Raw genomic sequence first — 16037 nt, 5'->3', positions numbered from 1 at the left:
GTTTTAAGAGTTAACAACTTATAAACATGCTGCTTTAGAATGCCCTAAATTAAAGTGATGTATTTAGTGCACAAATCGGAACAGCAGTGAATGGTTTTATTTTTACTGGGTTAACTTTTACAGCTGGGATTATCAGTCCTAAGACATCTATCCTCATTTGTTTACCTGGAGAAGTAAAGAACTGCATCTGACTTTAACTTTCACTGTTAATTCTCACGTTTTTTTCTTAATTACTGTATCTTCAAAATGATATAAATAATATTTCCCATCACACTTTTCATTTTCATCTAACGGTTCAACTCCCGGTGCTACATTAATAAGTTTGAAATTGTTTACGATTACAAAACAATTTCAAATGACCCAAACAATAAACCTGACTACAAAGTAGTTTCCGATTATTTTTCTCTCCGTTATCGATTAATCGTTTCAGTTGTGGAGTTTGGGGAGTCAGAGAACAAACCGGTTTCCATGTGAGAAAGTTTTTGCGGCTCGTCGCACAGTTTTGACGTCACACAGGGGTCCTTCATGAACTGCGGTCTCCACGTGAGTGTATCAACAGCGTGATGGCCGGCGTGGGAACACAGCACTGAACTTGTTGGGTTTTCACCAAGATTTAATGCTACGCAGTTTATTTGTAACAGAAGGTAACCGGAAACTTTGCGTTTTTGATTCTGCAGTCTTTCTGTCTTATTTGTTGTTGTTTTGAGTTAGCTCCACTGACAGAATCGTTTATGTCGCACTGTTTCCCTGATAGCGCTGTTTTGCTACTGTAGTGGTTCTGATATCTTGCAGTGATACAAAGACGATGGCAACCGTCCGCAAGAAGGTAGATAACCGGATCCGGGTCCAGATCGAGAATGGAGTCGCTTTGCAGCATCGGACCATGTTTGTGGTGGTGGGGGATCGCGGGAGAGATCAGGTAAATCCACTACTCCCTGTTAACTAAAGCAAGTAATATGTGTCAGCAACAGTAGGCTTGTTTTTACTACGGCTGTCTGTCACAGGATTGTCTTTGCATCGAGCATCAAAATAATTAGATGTGTCTCTGATCCAGGTTGTCATCCTGCATCACATGTTGTCTAAAGCTGCTGTCAGAGCTCGACCCTCTGTGCTCTGGTGCTACAAAAAAGACCTGGGATTCAGTAGGTATGTGGCATTTATTGTATCAGAAAGGAAAAGAGGGGATATTTTTGTGGATTTGTCTTTTGTATTAGTTTAAAATGCATATTATTCTACAGCTTTGGGAATAGTTATGAGACCCTCCTGCTGATTTATTTTCAAAGTCTGCACAACAAACCACTGACATTTATGATTTAGTCTAAATTTCATGACAGTGGTTAATTTATTGTTGCATTCTCTACAACACATGAGAAAGTATAAAATATTAATTCAATACATGTAATAAATTATGTTTAAAATATGATGTATTGGCACAAAATGTAAAATTTATACTTGAAAGCTTTTGTCCATAACCTGTATATGTAAAGCCAACAAACAAACTAAATTATTGTTCAACAAAACCCGAAAGAAGAGAACTGCAAGATGACAGGAAAACAACCATCTAGTCGCTTAATGTAAAACAGTCTGTCATTGGTAATAACGGCCTGCGGTCTAATAATTCTTTCTGAAGCTGTATGAGGCTCTGGGGTTTTCTAATCCAACCTGCACTATTAGTTATTACTTACAGTGAATTAAAAATTCTAATTAATTTGCAATTAATTGTAATCACCTTTGATGTCATGTTTCTGTGGCCTTGCTTTATATTCATGAATTTCTCTCGGGATTAATAAACTATCTATTGTGCAAAATCGAATTGAAAATGAATAAAATTTGTCAAATGTGTCTGAAACAGCAATCGGAAGAAGCGCATGAGACAGCTGCAGAAGAAGATTAAAACTGGCACACTGAACCTGAATCAGGACGACCCGTTTGAACTCTTCATTGCTGCAACCAACATCCGCTACTGTTACTACAACGAGACGCACAAGATCCTGGGAAACACCTACGGCATGTGTGTCTTACAGGTGAGCGGTGAAGAGTGTGTGCACATAGAATGTCTCAAAAACGTATCTTCTGTCTACTCTCTGCCTGTATACCAGGGCTTTTTCTTGGATTACTACACACAACAGTAAACATGATAAGTCCTTGTACAGTAAAGGCAATGAGTGGTAGTGCGTTACCTTATCTGACAGAAATATATGCAGTGTGTGTGTGTGTGTGTTGTATTCTTACTGTCTGACATTAAATTAGATTAAACCTTTCCTTTTTTAGGTCAGTTAAAATTACCAACATTATTTCTATTTGCTAAATGGCAGAATGATGAGAGAATTTTTTATTACTTTCTTCAAAGTCAGAAGTTCTCCTTCTCATTATTCTGGCATTTAGAACATGAAAATAATGTTGGTAATCCTAACTGACCTAAAACAAGAAAAGTTTAGTCTGATTTAATGTCAGTGTTGAGAAAAACAAAGTTATGTCTTGTTATACAGTGTTTGTAAACTTCTGGGTAATATCTTGTAGACCAGTGGTTTCCAGCTTTGTGGTCAGAAGTGGAATCTCAGATAAAGCTAAGAAGTACCAAGATAATTAAAAGGACGAAACAAAAATTTCCACAAACTGTTGATTGTTTTTCTTTTTTTTTTTTTTTTTAAATGTTCCTTTTTCTGAGATGTCATTCTTTCCTCGACTTAGTGACTGGTCATATGCAGCCTGAAAGAAGGGGTTCCGACACATGACACAACGTCAGATGATTTAAAGGGGTCACAACTGAAACAGAAGCAAACTAAAGCTGTAGATAAACATAAAGTTGATTTCACTAGAACAGGGGTATTCAAGCTACATTTCTGTCACTTCTCATGCAGGATTTTGAAGCTCTCACTCCCAACCTGTTAGCAAGAACTGTTGAGACGGTAGAAGGAGGCGGTATTGTGGTCATACTGCTGAGGACAATGAACTCTCTCAAGCAGCTGTACACTATGACTATGGTAGGTCTTAAATCATTTCATCCCCACATATTAGGGTCACTTTGTCAAATGATAGAGGACCTTTGTGACTTGTTCTCTTCCAGGACGTTCATTCCCGATACAGAACTGAAGCCCATCAGGATGTGGTGGGAAGGTTCAACGAGAGGTTGGTGCTTCTCAGACGTTCATTGAATTTGGAACATATTTGGTCAGTGGAAGGAAATTTTGAAATGTAATTTTAATACGAAATTTGTTGTTTCAGGTTCATTCTGTCTCTTGCATCCTGCAAAAACTGTGTCGCCATTGACGACCAGCTCAACATCCTGCCAATCTCCAGCCACATGGCGAACATCAAGCCAATCCCTCCAAAGACTCAGGTAACCAGTTAGAGTAGAAGACAATCTGTTGATCAAGTACTCAGCTAATCAACAGAAAATAAATCAGCAGTAACTTTTATAATGGAGTATGAGTTTAAAGCAATTAATGAACTGAAATGAGGTTCTGAAAATGTTCTGCTTTTGTGATTAATGTCATTTTAAAATTTAATAAAAGCAATATGAAGAAGACGCTTCGGCTTCTGGGATATTTTCTAGCCTTTTATAACTTAACCATTCTTCAAAAGTAACTGATAGACTTTCGATAAGAACAATAATTGCTATTTGCCACCCTAATCTCTGCAAATAAACCTCAGCAATAAAAGGAAAAATGACAATTCACAACGTACTCAATTTTTTCTCTGCTGGTTTCATATTATTTTTAGGATTGATTTAAAACTTGTACTCTTATCATATAAACCATAGGCCCAATAAGCGCACATTAACAAAAATATATCTTAATTTGATAACTTATTAGTTTGCACTTTGACTACTGTTTTGAATTCATTGTCGTATTGTCTCAGTAATGTTTGCGTGCTTGTGGACCAAATGCTCCCATCTGACCAGTGTGTCATCCTCTGCAGGAGGACGGTTTGTCTCCTCGAGAGCAGGAGCTGAAGGACCTGAAGGAGTCTCTCCAGGACACTCAGCCAGTCGGTGTGTTGGTGGATTCTTGCAGGACCATGGACCAGGTCAGGTCCTTTAAAATGACACAGACAACATTCACCACATCTGATGTTTTATGGAAGCACCATTTAAATGAATCATCTCAAGTCACCTAAACTTTAAAGTGCAAACATTATGACACGGTCCTACAAATATCACATTATTAGACATTCCTGTTGTCATTTTTAAACCTTTGTTGTCCCGTAGGCTAAAGCAGTGCTGAAGTTTATTGAAGCGATCTCAGAGAAGACCCTGAGGAGCACCGTGGCTCTGACTGCTGCCCGAGGTCGAGGCAAGTCTGCTGCTCTGGGACTGGCAGTTGCTGGAGCCGTGGCTTTTGGGTACACATTACGTTTCTAATGCCATAAAAGTATCAGCTGTGTCTCTTATTTTTTGTTTGTTGTTACTAATCACTGACTTTTTTTTCACAGCTACTCCAACATCTTTGTCACCTCACCAAGCCCAGACAACCTTCACACCATGTTTGAATTTATCTTCAAAGGCTTTGATGCTCTGCAGTACCAGGTAGACTGTGTTAACATCTTCTCTGCATCTATGATTAATATGTTCACGCTGTGAGCACAAATCGCTTCATGCTCCCGTTTGCATTTGCATTTGCAGGAGCATCTTGACTATGAGATCATCCAGTCGTTGAATCCAGAGTTCAACAAAGCCGTGGTGCGGGTGAACATTTTCAAAGAGCATCGACAGACGATTCAGGTACGAAACGCCAGAATACTTGTCTTTATTTCCTGTCATTTACAATAAAAAGCAGCACATGTATATCTGACCTCTGTTCCTGTGACCAACAGTACATCCACCCAGGTGATGCAGTGAAGCTGGGTCAGGCTGAGCTGCTGGTCATCGACGAGGCTGCAGCTATCCCTCTGCCTCTAGTTAAGAACCTGCTGGGGCCTTACCTCGTTTTCATGGCCTCCACCATCAACGGGTCAGTAATAAAACCGAGCCATATTTATATTATCAAATGCCACCTTAAATTTGTGTGAAAAGCATTACAAACACACAGAGAGACATTATAAGAAACAGTTTTGAGTGATACAGATTTAATTTCTGAATGTCATTTGTAGCTCTCCCAAAATGTGGGATTTTCATTATTGATTATTTAGCAGATTCTTCAAATTATTGTTATGTACATAAAATATCCCCCCAAAAAATCACATGAAATATACCTGTAGTAGTTAAAACCCAATAAAGTGGTCCCTCACCATATTGCGGTTCACTTTTTGCCACCTTACTGTCTCACAGATTTTAAATTACATTTGGTATTGTGGATTTTTGCTACATGGCAGGATTTTGTGGTATATAGGCATTTTTATATATTTATTATTGTGGAGAACTGCGTTTAAGAACGACATTAGAGAACGGATATCTGCCTTTTATGCACTCTGCAACCTGCAGATGCTTTTATTTTGACACACAACAAGCTGTTTTTTTTGTCTTGTTTTTTCATTTTTCTCATGTTTTTGTCATTTTGTGTTTCCTTTTTGTTTCACTTGTGTTTATTGTCCTTTTGTTGTCATTTTGTGTTTTGCTTTATTTGTTGTTTTTTGTCTTGTTTTTGTCATTTTTGTGTCTTTTTTGTCTCCCTTGTGTCGTTTGTCCTTTTTTTTCGCTTTGTGTCTCGTTTTTGTAATATTTTGTCTTGTTTTGTTGTTTTTTGCCTTTTTTTGGTCTGACTTTTGTCGTTTTGATCATAAAATAAAATGCTAGATTGTTCAGTTTCAGATACCAGTGACTAAATGTTTTGTGTCTTTGTAGATAAACTGTGATCTGTAAGTTGTAATGTGTAAATGATAAACTGAGGCATAATGTTGAAATTGAACTTATTTTTCTTCAGAACCTTCAGGTTTTTCCATCATATTTTGCAAAAAGATAAGTCCTTAAATGTGAACATTTTCAAAATGTGCTTTTTCGCACTAAAACAAAGGAAAAATTTGGAGTTGTGGTTATTTATAGGTTAATATGCTGTGATTTTACTGCTGCAGTCACCTTGAGATCAAATTGGGCTGAATGTGGCCTCAGAACTAAAATGAGTTTGACGTTGCTGCTTTAGTAGAATGTGCAGATTTATGAAGTCCCTGCCTCTGGCTGTGACCACTGTTTCTCTTCATCTGTGCAGGTACGAAGGCACCGGACGCTCGCTTTCCCTCAAACTGATCCAGCAGTTGAGGCAGCAGAGTGCAGACAGCCAGCAGAGCACGTCGGCCGAGAACAGGACCACCAACACAGCGAGACTAGCAGCAGGTCGGTATCTCGCTCTTTTACGATGAGCCTGCTCGGTGTCTTTCTATCTGTCGTCTGACTAGTTTTCTCTCTCCGTGCACAGCTCGCTCTCTCCATGAGGTTTCCCTGCACGAGTCCATTCGATACGCTCCAGGAGACGCCGTGGAGAAATGGCTGAATGAGCTGCTCTGTCTCGACTGTCTCAACATTCCCAGGCTCATCACTGGCTGCCCACTTCCACAGACCTGCGACCTGTATCCTTCATTTTATTCAAGCCTCTTTTTTTCTTTCTGCAGCTTAGCAACCTAGCGTCCAATGCTACACGTGTGGTTTAGGTGGTGAGCGAGTATTAAGCCGATACACTCAATAACACTGGCTAAAGCAAAGTTTCTGTTTTTCTTAAATAGTTTTTGATCTATAAAATATCAGAACACTGAATTTTCTGTTATAAACTCCTTTACATCTTCAGATCTCACATTTAGGCCAGCCAACATTCCAAAACTCAAACATAATTATTTCACTATCAAATAACTCAACAGAAATCAGCAAATCTGCACAAACTTCATTTTTGCTGCAACTGGAATTCTTGATTATAACCAGCTTGTGTAGGTTGAAAAACCTGTATTGATTTGTTTGAAAACAATATTAAAGTCAAATGTACATCTACATTGATACAAAATCATGGATCCAAGCCTTGTGAAAAATGGATGAAAGTCAATATAACTTTCAAAAACCACATGAATATTTAGCATATTGTTGACCTTGGAGATTGCCCAGAAAGTTTTCAGCATTTGAATTCTATCAGATCAAAACAGGTTTTAACTGCAGCATCTCAGATTCTTTGCTGAGCAGCAGATGGGTCCCCCATATAAAAGAACTGGGTTCTACTCAAGGTTTCTTCCCGTTAAAAGGGAGTTTTTTTCTTGCCACTGTCGCCTTAGGGCTTGCTCTCGGAGTTCAGGCATATAGGTTCTGTAAAGCGTCTTGAGACAGTTTGAACTGTAATTGGCGCTATATAAATAAAATTGAATTGAATTGAACGTTTCTCTCACCACCATTTGTCTGCTACATTTAATTCTCCAGCCTGAAGTGAAACAAGTTCTCAGTTTTGTCCTTCACTCACACTGTGCAGATATTATGTGAACAGAGACACACTGTTCTGCTACCACAAAGCATCTGAGGCTTTCCTGCAGAGGTTGATGGCTCTCTATGTAGCATCACACTACAAGGTAATAGTAGTTTATATTCACTCAACTTCACGTTTCATACACACACTGTTATTATTTTGCCTTTTTGCTGAATCATTGTTTTGTTTGGTTCCAGAATTCGCCCAACGACCTGCAGATGTTGTCCGATGCTCCGGCTCACCACCTCTTCTGCCTGCTGCCGCCTGTTCCTCCGACACAGAACTCGCTGCCTGAGGTCCTCGCCGTGGTTCAGGTATTCTAAGAAGCTCAGGACTCCATTAAATTGTTGCTGTTTCTTGTATATGAAAGAAATCTATTACATGACATCTTAACTTGCACTAAATTCTCTATTTCTGTCATTAATTTCAATCATAACCACACACAAGCTCCAGCCCCTCACTTAGAGTTTGCTTTGTCTTTGGTTTGACTCATGCAGCATTTTGTTCCTGTCGTTCCTCAGGTTTGTCTAGAGGGAGAAATCTCAAGACAGTCCATCCTCAACAGTCTGTCCAGAGGGAAGAAGGCCTCTGGTGATCTCATCCCGTGGACTGTGTCAGAACAGGTACACACAGCTTTCCACAAAACCATTACAGCTCACGTCCTTACAGTGTAATTCAATTCAATTCAATTCAATTTTATTTATATAGCGCCAATTACAGTCAAATTGTCTCGAGACGCTTTACAGAACCCATATGCCTGACCCCCAGAGCAAGCCAAAAGGCGACAGTGGCAAGGAAAACACCCTTTTAACAGGGAAAAAAAACCTCGAGCAGAACCCGGCTCTAATGTGGGGGGACCCATCTGCCTGCTGGCCGGGCGGGTTGAGAGGGACAGAAGAAGTAGAGAGGTAGAGATAGAGGGGTAGAGGTAGAGATAGAGGGATACAGATAGAGGGGTAGAGATAGAGAGGTGGGGGGGTGGGACACAAGGACCATAAAACACAGCCACACATCTGAAGCATCCAGCATCCAGCTCTGGGACCAGGGACACTCGGAGAAAGGACACAGAAAGAAACAGAGTGAATGTAATGCAATAATGGTATATATAGTAAATACATAGGTAGTTAGAGAAGGGCTCAGTGCATCCAGAGAGGTTCCCCAGCAGCCTAGGCCTATAGCAGCATAACTAGGGGCAAACTAAAGGGACGTCAAGAGGGGAAGTCAGTTGTGCAAATGAAAACACCAGCTCACCCCGTCAGGGTCACCCAGTCAGCCCTAACTATAAGCTTTGTCGAAAAGGAAGGTTTTAAGCCTGGTCTTAAAAATAGAGAGGGTGTCCGCCTCCCGAACCCAAACTGGGAGCTGGTTCCACAGGAGAGGTGCCTGATAACTGAAGGCTCTGCCTCCCATTCTACTTTTAGAGATTCTAGGAACAACAAGTAAGCCTGCAGTCTGAGAGCGAAGAGTTCTGCTAGGATAATATGGTACTATCAGGTCTTTAAGATATGATGGAGATTGGTTGTTAAGAGCTTTATATGTCAGAAGAAGGATTTTGAATTCTATTCTAGATTTAACAGGGAGCCAATGAAGAGAAACCAATATAGGAGAAATATGATCTCTCTTGCTAACTCCCGTCAGTACTCTGGCTGCAGCATTTTGGATCAGCTGTAGATGTTTCAGAGAGCTATTGGGACAACCTGATAATAAGGAATTACAGTAGTCAAGCCTAGAAGTAACAAATGCATGGACTAGTTTTTCTGCATCACTCTGAGACAGGATGTTCCTGATTTTCACAATATTTCTCAGGTGGAAAAAGGAAGTCCTACAGATTTGTTTTATGTGCGAGTTAAAGGACATGTCCTGGTCAAAGATAACACCGAGGTTCCTCACAGTAGTACTGGAGGCCAATGTAATGCCATCCAGAGTAACTATATGCTTTGAAAGCAATTCTCTAAGATGTTTGGGGCCAAATACAATGACTTCAGTCTTGTCTGAATTTAGTAGTAAGAAATTATAGGTCATCCAGGTCTTTATGTCCTTAAGACAATCTTGCAGTCTAGCTAGCTGATTAGTTTCATTTGGCTTCATAGATAAATACAATTGAGTGTCGTCAGCATAACAATGGAAATTAATACAGTGCTTCCTAATAATGTTGCCTAAGGGAAGCATGTATAATGTGAACAGTATTGGTCCTAAGACAGAACCCTGAGGAACTCCATGATTAACCCTAGTATGCTCAGAAGAGTCATTGTTGACATGCACAAACTGGAACCTGTCTGATAAGTAGGATTTAAACCAGTCCAGTGCTGTCCCTTTAATGCCAATAGAATGTTCTAGTCGCTGTAATAAAAGTTTGTGGTCGATTGTATCGAATGCTGCACTAAGGTCCAATAAAATAAGTATAGAGACCAGTCCATTATCTGACGCTATGAGAAGGTCATTAGTAACTTTCACCAGAGCTGTTTCTGTGCTATGATGCACTCTGAAGCCTGACTGAAACTCTTCAAACAGGCTATTCCTTTGTAAATGTTCATATAATTGATTTGCAACTGTTCTTTCCAGAATTTTAGAGAGAAATGGGAGGTTGGAAATTGGTCTATAGTTGGCTAAAACATCTGGATCTAGAGTGGGCTTTTTAAGTAAAGGTTTGATTACAGCAACCTTAAAAGCCTGTGGTACATAACCTGTTACTAGAGAGAGATTAATCAGATCTAACATTGAGGAATTAATTAAAGGTAAAGCCTCCTTGAACAGTCTAGTTGGGATAGGATCTAAAAGACATGTTGATGGTTTGGATGTAGAAACTATTGAAATGAGTTCAGAGAGATGTATGGGGGTGAAAAATTCTAAATATCCATCTGGTCTTACAGCCAATTCTAAAGTATCTAAAGTAATGAGGCTTTTATTTCTCTTCTCATCACAGTTCCAAGACCCAGAGTTTGGCGGCCTCTCTGGGGGCAGAGTGGTGCGAATAGCTGTCAATCCAGACTACCAAGGGGTGAGAACATGCAGAGGTCTTAAGTGTTTGTCCTGGTTTTTCATTAATATACGTGTACTGTTTAGATGTGTTTGAACTGCAGGCACTTTCTCCAGTGAACAGGAGTCTTTTTAGGAACTCTACCAATGTCTCTACTGGAGGAACCAGAGTCTAAATTAAGTTTTGTGGAGATGGGTTTTATGGTGATTGATTGAATACTGAAGCTTTGAGGACTTTGAGGACTTTAATACGACTTGAAGTCCTTTGCTGTTGACTACTAAGTGTATTTTTCAATAGCATTGTTTTACACTGCATATTTACTAATGATAATGAGGTCTTTCAAAACATTAGTTCTTGGGAAATTAAAGTTTCTGGAACTTTTGGTTTAGCAGCATCATGTGTAATTGTCGAACCTGTCCAACAGATGGGTTATGGCTCCAGAGCTCTCCAGTTGCTCCAGATGTACTATGAAGGCAAGTTTCCCACCATGGATGAGAGCACAAACTCCAACCACAATGAAATCACTTCCATCAGCAGTGAGGTAAGACATAAACTGTTTTCAGCAACATCTGATTGACATTATTTCCCTACTTGAAGTGTAACTAGAATAGGAATTCAACTCTTTGCCAAGTAAACACAGATCTGTTGTTTGTCATTTGTTGTCCAGGCTGTCAGTCTGCTGGAGGAGGTGATCACTCCTCGGAAAGAGCTCCCTCCTCTGCTGCTGAAGCTGAGCGAGAGAAGAGCAGAGAGGCTGGACTATTTAGGAGTTTCTTATGGTCTGACTGCACAACTGCTCAAGTGAGTTCTGGAGCAGCTTTTTAAATGTTTTAAATTTGTTTGGAAAATTTGAAGTGTCAAAACCTGTTTGTAACCCAACAGATTCTGGAAGAAAGCAGGTTATACTCCAGTCTACTTGAGACAAACCCCTGTAAGTAAACAAGTTTCTCCCTTTTGTGTTTTTTAGTTTGTTGTTTCTGCTGTCAGATTGTGTACTAAGTGATGTGTGTGGTTGTGTCTAGAATGACCTGACAGGAGAGCACTCCTGTGTGATGCTGAAGGAGCTGAATACAGATGAAGCCCCGGAGCAGAGCCAGTGGCTGTCTGCCTTCTGGAAAGGTGAACCTGCCTGCAACACCTCAGGAGAACTGGCTTGTTTAATCCCATTACGCTCCCTCATTACACTCTTTTTTTGTTTGTTTTCCTCAGATTTCCGCCGGCGCTTCCTGTCTCTGCTCTCCTATCAGTTCAGCAGCTTCCATCCGAGCCTGGCTCTCAACATTTTGCAGAATAAGAAGTCAAAGGAGGAGACGAGCAGTAAGTATCTATACGTTGATCAGATTTCTCCAGTCTGTTACCAAACCTAAGCTGACGTGTTTCTCATCTCAACAGCTCTCAGTAACTCCGAGCTGGCTGCCCACTTCAGCCCTTACGACCTCAAACGTCTAGAGTTGTATTCACGTAGCATGGTGGACTATCACCTCATCATGGACCTGATCCCATCCGTGGCACGCATGTTCTTCCTCAAGCAGCTCGGTGACGTCTCCCTCTCAGCGGCGCAGTGTGTAAGTGTCCTCGGAGTTTTGTATCCCTGATGCTCCTTCGCTGTAGCTGTGTTGTTGCTGATTAGCTGATGACTGTTCTTTTCTAGGCGCTACTGCTGGGAATAGGATTGCAGCACAAGTCTGTGGACAAGCTAGAAAAGGAAATCGATCTCCCAAGCTCACAGCTCATGGGCCTCTTCAACCGTCTCATCCGTAAATTTGTGCAAGTGAGTTGAAAAACCGTGCATAAAGATGTTGGACAACCTGCTATTAAAACGGCTTCAATAATACTCTTGTTGTGTTCACCCTTTTATCAGGTCTTCACCAGCGTCCAAGAAAAAGCGATTGAAGCACAGATGGCAACTGCTAAAGATGTTTCCATGGAGCCAACTGTCAAGAGCCTCAATGAAGATCTGGTATGTGCACTCGATTATATGTGACACTGTGGCAATTAGTCAACTAATTGCTTCTTTGATTACCAGTAGTTTTGATAAATAATCAAGCAAAAATGCCAAACAGGAGTTTTAAGTTCTTTTGTTCAGACACAAGGTGAAAATGAAGATGTTGATTTTTACCTTGACAGTTTCTGTAAGTTTTTTTTAAAGCTAAAAATGCCAAACATTTATCTCTTAAGTTTGAAAACATGCTTATCTTTTCTGTTTTATATAATATTCAGTTTAATTTGTTTCTAATTAGGATTGTTGGCTAAACTTGAGTTTTATCTGTTTTCAGACTTCCACATTTTATAGAAAAAACATCAGCACATTACTAAAAGCAGAAATTGTGTTGCAGCATTATCTGTAAGAATGGATTTGTTTAAAACTAAAGACAGTTTTTCTATTCACAGACTGAAGCAGCTAAAGAGTTTGAAGAGAAGCACAAGCAGGACTTAGAGAAAGTAAAGGCAATGGACCTGGAGGAGTAAGTGGCTTTGGTCATTATTTGTCTGCTTTTTTTTAAATTAGGGTGATATTTACTGTAGTTGTAATAGTTTCCTTTGAACTTTCAGGTACAAGATTCGTGGAGATGATGAGGAGTGGGACCAGGTGTTGAAGAAAGCAGGAAACACAGCTGTTGTCAGCATCAAAAGGTGCGGTGACACCCAGGATCATTGTGGAGGGAAAGAACGTAGTGTTTGGTTGTTATAGAAACATGATTCTAATGATGTCCTTCTTTCAACAGTGACAAGAAGAGGAAATGGGAAGGGGGAAACGCAATAGCGAGCAACGGGGCTCCGCAGCACGGGAAACTAAAAAAGAAGGAAATGCAACATGGAAAATTCAAGAAGAACAAGGACAAGCATGGAAAATTTGGAAAGAAGGCATGACAGTAAAGAGCAGACCTTGAACCATGCTGCAGTGACTGGACTGCTTGTGTAATTTAGAGGATTCTAGATGTCTTGGACTGACTGGCACAAGCTGATGCGTGCCCACAAGACTGGATGTCCGTTTTTTTTTCCTATTCTTCCTTCAATTCACTGGCATTCTATATGTCAAAACAGGTTTGCTCCTGTGTGTGTAACACTGCACAGACTATAAATCAGCAGGAAATAACACACTTCAGCCGCATGTACTAAATAAGTATCATTTACTTTCACTTATGTCAAACAATCCACCGTGTTTTTAGAGTTCAGTTTATGTCATTCTTTCTATAAATACTTAAAAGAGCTTCATGTAAAACCGATTCTTTTTTAAAAATTAAAACCTGAGGTATATGATGGCCTTCAAGCTTCACTGAACGGATCACTTGAACACCTGAGGATGTAACTCCTTCCACTTCTGTTTGAGCTGCTGTTTCACATCCTCTGGTGCGAAGATGCAGTCTATGGCCTGCTGGGAGAGCTTCCATACGTCTTCGTTACTGAGGCCAAATGTGGAAGCTGCCAGTTGATACTCTTGAGACAAATCCGTACAAAAGACTCCTTTGTCATCGGTCTGTAAGGTGCAAAGAACAAAAATCATTCAAGGTTGGTATTTGATTTGGTGACAGGTCTTCATAGAACCACTTTACACATGAACATCAGTTTATTTATCTCACTGTAATTACACCTGAGATATAAATTGGGGCATTTAACAGGCAGGTTGGGTGTAATAATAGACACTGAGCTGCGTTATGGGAGTTCTAAGATACCTCACAGTGCCAGAACGAAGTGTAACTGCTTGATTTGAGGCGCAGTGTCATGATGTATTAACCCTTTGAACCCCAAGTAGTTTCTAGGAGAGGCTATGCTCATGTCACATTTTTACTGCAATATAAATTCTTGCACTGCTATGGAAATAGAACAACTACAAGTAGAACTCAAAAATGTCTTTTGTGTTATAGAACTCAGGTCTAATGTTGTAAATCATAAAAAAGAGATAAAAATTTAAGTTGTTCCTTGATTATTTTTTAAAAACTGAACATTTTAGCAATTTTTTAAATCGTCCATCGTTCATACAAAGGTACCAAATAAGTTATATTTTTGGCACCAGTGCTTATATTCTTGTTATCATATTGACAATTGCTACCAAGCCCCAATTAAAAATGTGTACTGAGCATTAGAAGCTTTACTGGCTGAGAAACACAAAGAAGAAACTTACACAAATTACACTCGGGTGTCCCAGCTGGTACCAGTAGTTGAAGTGATGTTTGGAGTAACAAGGCACAGTTTGTCCTTTGACATTTGAGGTCAGGCACAGCTCTACAAAAAAGCAAAACAAACGATTAGCAAGTCAGAACTATGCTAGCTTAGTAATGCTCTCACCACACAATGTTTATTTGACCCGAGTCTTACCCAGAGGTATGTTGTTCTTCACCACTTTGTCAACAAGGCTTTGAGATCCACCAACTTCAGGATGTAAGAAGGTGCCGTGACCAATTCTGTCTGGAGGAAGATTCAACAGCAAATCTGACTCCTCCAGCTGGGATGGAACCTGCAACATGTTTCATTGTACTGACGTTGCACTTGCACATAACGTGACTAAAATCATATAAAAAAAATGTGATGGTCATACTTCTGATAGGTGCAGTGACAACTTCAGCCCACAGTTTTTGGCCTTCTCTAGGGCAGGTAGGAGGTATTTGCCATGGCCCACCTTAAGATAAAAGTTATGTCAGCATATGAAATACTATTACTACAAAATTAAACACACATTACATTTCCTCTGTGATAATTCCATTTAGACAGATAATCATTGATGGTGGATCTGAAAGCACAAACTGCACTGTAACTCTTTATATGTCTATCAAAATGGCCAAAAATACATGAAGATAAGGTATTTTCTTTTTTAGCTACTATGAAAACAAACTAAATATTCTTTTTGAGAAGAGTTGCAGCTTCTCCCCAAAACCTTCTTAACCCCGTAAGATGCAAATATAGAAAAAAAGTGAGCAAAAAAATAAGAAATAAAAGGACATGTTAAAAATTTATACATAAATATATATACAGTGGATATGAAAAGTCTACACACCCCTGTTCAAATGCCAGGTTTTTGTGATGTAAAAAAATGACACCAAGATAAATAATTTCACAACTTTTTCCACCTTTAATGTGACCTATAACCTGTACAACGCAACTGAAAACCAAACTGAAACCTTACAGGGAGGTGAAGTAAAAATAAACAACTGAGATAATGAGGTTGCATAAGTGTGTACGCCCTCTTATAACTGGGGATGTGACTGTGTTCAGATTTAACCAATTACATTCAAACTCATGTTAAATTGGAGTCAACACACACCTGTCACCATTTAAAGTGCCTCTGATTAACCCCAAATAAAGTTCAGCTGTTCTAGTAGGCTGTTCCTGACATTTTTGTAGCCACATCTTCCAGCACAAGCCATGGTCCGCAGAGAGCTTCCAAAGCATCAGAGGGATCTCATTGTTCAAAGATATCAGTCAGGGGAAGGGTACAAAAGAATTTCCAAAGAATTAAATATACCATGGCACACAGTGAAGACAGTCATCATCAAGGGAGAAAATATGGCACAACAGTGACATTACCAAGAACAGGACGTCCGTCCAAAATTGAGAAGACGAGAAGAAAACTGGTCAGGGAGGCTGCCAAGAGGCCGACAGCAACATTGAAGGAGCTGCAGGAATTTCTGGCAAGTACTGGCTGTGACAACAATCTCCTGTCTTCTTCATATGTCTGGGCTATGGGGTAG

The 16037-nt window shown here is 39.9% G+C and overlaps 2 protein-coding genes across 3 annotated transcripts; one reads left to right on the top strand and one right to left on the bottom strand.

Moving 5' to 3' along the window:
• Nucleotides 1-511: 511 nt before the first annotated feature.
• Nucleotides 512-13616, top strand: nat10 (N-acetyltransferase 10). Of its 2 annotated transcripts, none has more exons than XM_023277900.3 (29): nucleotides 512-644; nucleotides 793-919; nucleotides 1055-1146; nucleotides 1853-2024; nucleotides 2862-2984; nucleotides 3068-3129; nucleotides 3226-3340; nucleotides 3922-4029; nucleotides 4211-4344; nucleotides 4435-4528; nucleotides 4625-4723; nucleotides 4816-4952; nucleotides 6144-6268; nucleotides 6351-6501; nucleotides 7380-7476; nucleotides 7571-7687; nucleotides 7895-7996; nucleotides 10297-10371; nucleotides 10775-10891; nucleotides 11018-11151; nucleotides 11233-11281; nucleotides 11373-11469; nucleotides 11560-11667; nucleotides 11743-11915; nucleotides 12002-12121; nucleotides 12212-12310; nucleotides 12742-12815; nucleotides 12904-12984; nucleotides 13077-13616. In XM_023277900.3, the coding sequence occupies exons 2-29, from the start codon at nucleotides 806-808 to the stop codon at nucleotides 13219-13221; spliced, it is 3114 nt and encodes a 1037-aa protein (XP_023133668.1). In that variant the 5' UTR covers nucleotides 512-644; nucleotides 793-805; the 3' UTR covers nucleotides 13222-13616. The 2 variants fall into 2 exon arrangements, with proteins under 2 accessions (XP_023133668.1, XP_035807639.1); XM_035951746.2 differs by having other exon boundaries at nucleotides 573-644; nucleotides 774-919.
• adal (adenosine deaminase-like) lies at nucleotides 13465-14974 on the bottom strand (the record flags this gene model as incomplete). Its single annotated transcript, XM_055009185.1, has 4 exons — nucleotides 13465-13828; nucleotides 14474-14574; nucleotides 14668-14806; nucleotides 14888-14974. Coding segments are annotated over 4 exons (519 nt in total), but the record flags the coding sequence as incomplete, so codon positions are not given.
• Between the last annotated feature and the right edge of the window lie 1063 nt (nucleotides 14975-16037).

The sequence above is a fragment of the Amphiprion ocellaris genome, chromosome 3 (genome assembly GCF_022539595.1).
Source record: "Amphiprion ocellaris isolate individual 3 ecotype Okinawa chromosome 3, ASM2253959v1, whole genome shotgun sequence".
Taxonomy (NCBI): Eukaryota; Metazoa; Chordata; class Actinopteri; family Pomacentridae; genus Amphiprion; species Amphiprion ocellaris.
Note: the sequence above shows the minus strand (reverse complement) of the source record. Positions and strands in the feature narration are given on the sequence as shown.

Bases quoted from the DNA above. Each gene is read 5' to 3' on its own strand.
- nat10 (XM_035951746.2), top strand. From the start codon at position 617: ATGCTACGCAGTTTATTTGTAACAGAAG. The intron at 2,985-3,067 runs GTAGGTCTTAAA...GTTCTCTTCCAG, and splicing joins AGCTGTACACTATGACTATG to GACGTTCATTCCCGATACAG. The intron at 11,152-11,232 runs GTGAGTTCTGGA...GTAACCCAACAG, and splicing joins CTGACTGCACAACTGCTCAA to ATTCTGGAAGAAAGCAGGTT.